The sequence below is a fragment of the Manacus vitellinus genome, unplaced genomic scaffold (genome assembly GCF_001715985.3).
Source record: "Manacus vitellinus isolate BGI_N305 unplaced genomic scaffold, ASM171598v3 scaffold_119_pilon, whole genome shotgun sequence".
In the NCBI taxonomy this organism is placed as follows: domain Eukaryota; kingdom Metazoa; phylum Chordata; class Aves; order Passeriformes; family Pipridae; genus Manacus; species Manacus vitellinus.
Window position 1 is genome coordinate 418,987 of NW_021938894.1, and position 6,556 is coordinate 425,542.

General features: G+C 55.9%; 1 protein-coding gene across 1 annotated transcript in view; it reads left to right on the plus strand.

Moving 5' to 3' along the window:
• Positions 1 to 3,877: 3,877 nt before the first annotated feature.
• The window catches only part of STIM1 (stromal interaction molecule 1), a 51,551-nt gene continuing 48,872 nt past the window's right edge, over positions 3,878 to 6,556 (plus strand). Inside the window, exon 1 of the mRNA XM_029965756.1 lies at positions 3,878 to 3,904. Within this exon, the coding sequence (XP_029821616.1) occupies positions 3,878 to 3,904 (27 nt within the window). The remainder of the gene's footprint in view (positions 3,905 to 6,556) is intronic.

Below are 6,556 nucleotides of genomic sequence, written 5' to 3' on the forward strand. Positions count from 1 at the left end.
GCATCCCCTCAGTTCCACTGCCCCTTCACCTCCTCCAGGATTTGGGAATCCCTGGCCCCAGCAGTGCTCAGTGAGAGCAGCAGCCCTGCCCCTGGAAGGGAGGATGTCTGGAGGACACACACACACCTTCTGCAGGAAAAGCCTCTATTTCTGTAGCCCCGTGTTTGTTTTTCCCCGAAGGACAGAGTTTTGAGGTCAGTTCCTCCAGGTTTGGAGCTCTGGGGCCTGAAATTCTGGTAGGACACAAACACAATAAACAGGAGAACTTGAGGAATGTTCCTCTCCGAGTTCCAAAGGAACAGCTTGCTGGTTGGAACAGCCTGCCCCTTCCCAGGCAAGGGAGGCTTTGGATTGCAGGGAAGGGAGGAATAATTCAGGATCAAAGCTGCTCAGCAGTGCATTTGTTTAGATCTGTAAGAGTGCCAGGACATAATTAATGTGTGAGTAAGCCAAGGGGAAAGAAAGTTGTTTTTTAACTTGGTACAGAAGGATGGGGGATAAAAACTAAATTTTGAGGGGAGAGAACCAATTCTGGAAACGTCCCTTTCCAAACTGCTGCTGTTGTTAAGGGTGTGCCCAGTGGGTTTGTTCCTCCCACTTTGCAGCTGGGAAGCAAAAATTCAAGTTTGGCATCTTGTGCTGGTCAGGGAGGAGCTCCAGGACTTCAGGTGAGGTGTGGATGGATACCTGCAGGCCAGGCAGCCCCTGGAAGCAGCATTCCCTCAATCCTGTCTGTGATGGCTTTTCCCACCTGCTGGGGCTGTGGGTGAGCTCTGAGGGTCGGGAGGAAGGAAGGGATCCCATCCCAGGCTGTGCAGGTCCTCGTGGAGCCTTCCAGCTTTCTCCTCTGCTTGGCATTCCTGGAGCTGGATCCGGGTCTGGCCTGTCAGCAGCAGGATTAGGCTTGTGGGAAGTGAAAAGAAATAAATCAGGAATGAGGTGTTATGGGAAAATGGCTGATGGAAGAGCTGAGCATTTGGGAAGGGAGGCAGTGGCTCGATGTTCCCGGGATTTCATGGTGTGTCTGCTCTGGAAACTGCAAAATAAGGAGGAGATTTGGGTTTTTTTTCTTTTAAAACCTGTGGAAAGGATCAGTAAAGGACTTGTCCATGCCTGTGCTTTTAGCTGTGGGGTGTGTGGACCCTGAGGACTCTGCATGGGAGGCTCGGGTCGGTTCATCCCAGGGGCAATCCCAGCACCTTCCACTGGGATTGGGGCACAAACAGCAGCTGGTGACCCTCCAGAGGGGTTTGGGGTGTTGGATCGTGCCCAGCACTGCCAGAGCAGCCCCATCTCTGCTCTGTGGCTCATGCCCAGGGTCTCAGAGGGTTAAAAAGCCCCCCTGGAGCCCTGGGCTGGCTTTGGCTGTGGGTATCCGAGAGGGGGGAGCTGGGACCCTCTGCCACAGGGTTGGGAAGGGGAGGAGATTCCTGGGCCTCCCTCGGGCATGGCAGATGGAAGTGGCACCCCTGCAGCCTGGGCTGCTGTGGGGAGAGTGTTTCATTAAGCTCTGTCCTGGGGGCCCTCTGGATAAAGGAGGAGACACTGGGGAAGTGTGGAAACTCCCCTGGAGATGCTGCTGGTTTTGTGGGAGTGGTGACAGCAGCACTCCAGGCAGAGGGGCAGAGGTGAGGCAGTGCTGGGGGCTGTCCTGGTCCCACCCCAGGCTGTCCTTGTCTCATCCCAAGTGCTGTCCTGGCCTGGGGTCCTGCTGCTCTCAGAGGTTTCTGGTGGACCCGCCGTTTCCTGGAGATTTGCACTCTGTGTTTTGCAGATAAACAGGTTTTCCTGTCCCTCATTTCATTTGCTGCACCATTAACAAAAAAAGGCTGGAAAGGGACATTTGGGGTCATTCAGTGCTGCTCTCCCACTCTGCAGGATCACCCCTGGGGTTTTCCTCACAGCTTTTGGGGTGAGAAGTGAGAGGTGGGGGGTTGCTGGTGACTTTTCCTCCCATCTCTCTTATTTCTCTTCTTGGGAAAGGAGAAAAAAAATGTTTCGTGCATCAAAGGGTGAGGCTCAGCCCTTGGAGTTTGTCATCTGGGAGCTGCAATGGGAATGTCTGGCATTCCTGTGCCATCCTGGGAGATGGATATCTTCAAAGGGCTCTCAGATGGAGCATTGCTGTCTGTGTCTCCCCTCCCTTCCCGCGGGCTGTCCTGGGTGTGATGCCCCTTTGGCAGTGACAAGTGGCATTGTCTGTGTCCCCTCTGGAGCTCCAGGTGCAGGAGCTCTGGCTGGGATGGAGCTCTGGGGCTGCTCCTGCTGGCCAGAGCCCCTGGCTTTGGGGAACTTGTCCAACGGGTTTGTTTTTCATCCCGGGGCTATTTTCAGCCTCTCAGCCTAACGAGGTGAAATGGCTGGGATGCTTTCCTGCTCCCTGGGACTGTGCTGGGAGGAGGTATCCCGCTGTCCCCCACCTCTCCTTTGGCTCTGTGCTGTGTTTGTGCCACTCAGGGCTCTGGAAGAACAATTTGGGCTCTGCACAGGCACCCTGGGCACAGGGAGCCCCGAATCCCAGCGTCGTGATGGCCCTGGTGCCCTCCCTTGGGAACGTGGGGAGGGTCCAGCACCCTGGGCTCTGTGTGGGAGAAGTCCCAGGAAATCCAGGGAACAGCACAGCACGGCTGTGCCTGGGGGTTGGGCTGTGCTGCTCCTGGCTCCTGCCAAGAGCATCTGGACCAGGGTGGAGGTTGTCAGAGATGCAGGAAAAGGGGACGTTTCACCCCAGCTCATCCTTATTCCCATTGAAAATGTGTAATTGCTTCGTTCTCGTGATTCCTTGGGGAGAAACTCCAACTGCTGTTTGCTCAGGAGCAGCGGTTTTCAAACCAAACCCAACTCCTGCTCCTTGGATCAGGACCTGTGAGCAAAGGTGGCTTCTGCAGTGTGTGCCAAACACCTGCACTGGGAATGTTGCTTCCGGCTCCTCGGGGTTCCTCCGGTATATTCAACCTCGTGGTGCCGTAGGAGGTGGGAGCGCCAGTCTTCCTGTTCCAAAGGCAGGATTAAAGTGCAGGGATCTCATTGCTGGGCAGGAAGTCACCTGGCAGAACAGGGCACTGAAGCCCTCCCAGAGGTCAGCGTGGTGGCCCAGCCTGTGGCACATCCATCATTCCTGGGCAGCACCAGGACGGGGGGGGTTCACCGGACCCGCTTCGGCTTGGGAAGTAAATTTAGCCCCTGGATGTGTATCTGCTCCTGGGCTGGGCCAGAGTCCTCCCACAGCTCCAGAAATGGGTCCAGGTGGAGCAGCAGCGACTGGGATCACCGCTGGGATCTGTCACTGCTGGGATCCATCACCACCAGGATCAGGCACTTCTGGGATCCGGCACCGCCAGGATTGGGCACCTCGGACCTGCCATGTCTGCGTGGAGCAGGGATGGGATCAGGATCTGGGGTTTGAACCTCAGGAGCCAAAAAGGGGCATCTGTGAGAGTTCAGCAAATCAACACATCCCAACCCCACAGCACTGGGGCCCCGAAATCCCTGGTCCTGGCTGATCCCACGGCGTGGGCAGCAGGGCATGGGGGGATTCTGCCCCCTGAGTCAGGCCCCACCTGCAGAGCTGCCTCCAGCCCTGGGCTCCAGCAGCAGGAGGACATGGAGCTGCTGGAGCGAGGCTGGACAATGATACTGGAGGTCTTCTCCAACCTAAACTGGCTTTGTGGCTGAATTCCTCTGGAATGACCCAATCCCTAAGGAAGGTTTGCTCACCTGTGGCAAACCAGGAACTGCACATGCACTGATGGGGTTTCCTGAGTTACCTGGCTGCACCAGGACACAGCTGTCCCGGAAAATGAGGGAATTGGTGTTGGAAGGAAGGAGAGGAAGGGTTTTACTATTCAGTAGAGTCTTTGTGTGAGTGTTGGTAGAAATGCACGTGAAGGCTTTGGAGCAGAAGGTGAGAAAGGGCTGGTTTTAGTGGAGGGGATCATGGAATCCTTAAGGTTGGAAAAGCCCTTGGAGACCATCAAGTCCAAGCATTCCCTCAGTGCTGACATGTCCCCAAGTGCCACATCCTGTTAAATCCCTCCAGGGATGTGACTCCATCCCTGCCCTGGGCAGCCTGTGCCACTTGTAAGTGCTTTGGGCAAGAATTTTTAAGGAACTGCAAAGAAGTTCCCTGTTTTGCAGCAGAGGAGGGAGGAGAACTCCCAGCTCCTTTTCCCCTTGATGCTGCTGCTGGAAGGAATGTTTCCTCCTGCAGGGTTAGAGTCTATAGAGTGGGGTTTTTTCCTAGTTAATGAGGTGTTAAAAAAGATCCAGAGGAGTGTGGACTCCTCTGAGTGTACTCCTGCCTCACCTGTGTGTTTGTGTTAGGATTTGGCAGGGAATTTCCCTGGTAGCTGGAGTTCTCCCTTTGGTGAACACAGTCCCTTAACCTGCCTGTGGCCGGTGCTGAACGCTGAGTCAGCACAGCAGGACAGAGATAACCCAGGATTTTACACACTCACGGGGTTTTCTCTCAATCCAACGTGCCCAAGTGCTGCTGCTCAGATCCTGGTGCTGCTGTTCCTCCAGTCCTGGAGGAGCTGCAGAGAATCACCACCAAACAACGGGTGTAAAAACCCCGGTTTGGGTGAAAGTCGAGCTCTGTGAAGCTCCAGCCAGGGTGCCGTGGTTGGGTTGGCTGGTGCCTCCAGCCCAGCTGCTGGCTGTGCTGCTGGGCTCTGGGAGGTGAGGGCTTTAGGAGGGGTTTATCTGGGGCCCAATGATGGCTAAACTTAGCTCGGAGGGGCGGAAATGCTGCAGAGGTGACACTTTGCTCTGGGGAAGGAAACGCTGCCAGTGCAGCCAGGGCAGGGGCTGGGGCTGTGCTGGGCAGGAGCCTCGGCAGGGAGAAACACAGCTTCCTTTTTTTGGCTTCTGGGGTTTTTCTCAGATCAGCTGATGGAGCCTGAAAATATAAAACTGAAAAAATAACATGAATTTTTTTCCCACAAACTCTTTTCCCCCCCCCCCCCTGAGTGAAGTTGCCAAAACGCTTGGCAAGTGGAGCTTCCCAGTTCCAGCCCCAGCCAGGTGAGCTGGGGGTGGAATGAGATGGTTTTATCCATGTCTGCCTCAAGAAGAGACCAGATGCAGGTTTTTTTAGGGTTTAGCTTTTAAGCTGTCAATGACAACAATATTCTGTTGGTCTCTTCTTTTTTGTGCAGTAATGAGAATACTTTTCATTTTAATTTGCATGCTGAAAGCTGCTATTTTCTCAAGTTTGGTGGTTTATCTCATGCAGAAAGTCCTGGACCCTCCTACATGTGTTTTGGAATAAGAATTTTTTCAAATGAGGCCATCTTTTGTGGTTTGGAAGCACATCACTGAAGGAGCCTCAGCTCCACTGGAAGCTGTGCTGGTCTGTGATGAACCTGCACACAACCCAAGGGCTCTGTTTTCCACTGCAGGCCCTGGGCACTTCCACTGATTCCCATGTTGGTCCCAAACCCTCCCAGGCTGCTGTTTGATCCAGTGTGAACTTTCCATCCCGTGGTGTGTGTGTTCCACGCTCTGGGTGCTTTGCTGAGGGCTCTGAGCTCCACAGGCAGGTCCTGGGAGGGAGAGCTGTTCCAAGGGCACTGCTCCAACACAGGATACTCCCAGTACAGCATTCCCAGCCCTCAGGTGGGATGAGGATGCAGGGTGGGGATGAGCAGTGGGGTCCTGCTGCCCTGAGCCCCCCACTGTGGCATTGAGCCCCCAGTGACCTCACACAGCTCCTCCATGTGTGGTTTGGGGTCCAGGGCCCTGCTATGGGTGTGAGGGGAGGGAGAGCCACCCCTGTGACCCCAGCCCAGAGACGGAGCTCTGCTGGAGCTGCTCCGTGTCCTGAGCTCAGGGCTCAGCCTGCACTGGGCTCCCACCCTCCTACCTGAGCCCTGACCCTGCCTGCAGGATTTATGGAGTGCTGGGGAAGGAGCCTCAGGAATTTATTTGTTTGCCCTCCGTGTGCTGCCCAGGCACTCTCTGTGCCGTGGAAACCTGCCCGGCCCTGGCACGGAGCTGGGCCCTTCCCAAACCCGCCCCTGCCGCTCCCTTCCCGGGTCCAGCATGATTTATCCTTCCCATTGAAACTCTGGGGGGCCTTTTCTCACCCACTGAGTCGCTGTGGAAAGGATCAGTCTGTTCAGCTCAAGTAACAACGGGGGCAAACCCAACCCTGTCTGGCTCCGTGCCTTTGGATGGCACGTTCCCTCCTTGGGCACTTGGGAATAACGAGGGGACACGGATCTGTGGGGAGAGCTGGCTGGGAGGGTGGGAGCTGGGCATTCCAGGGGCTGTGGGGCAGGGTCAGAGAGCACCTGGAACCCACAGCCACGGGGGACACTTTGCCCAGGGGCAGGAAAAGGGGCAGGTGTGTGGTACCAGGGACAGAGGGCAGGGTTAGATCAGGAATTCTTGGGAAGGAATGTCTCCCTGGGAGGATGGGGAGGCTCTGGCCCAGGTTGCCCAGAGAAGCTGTGGCTGCCCCTGGATCCCTGGAAGTGTCCAAGGCCAGGTTGGATGGGGCTTGGAGCACCCTGGGCTGGTGGAAGGTGTCCCTGCCCATGGCAGGGGGTGG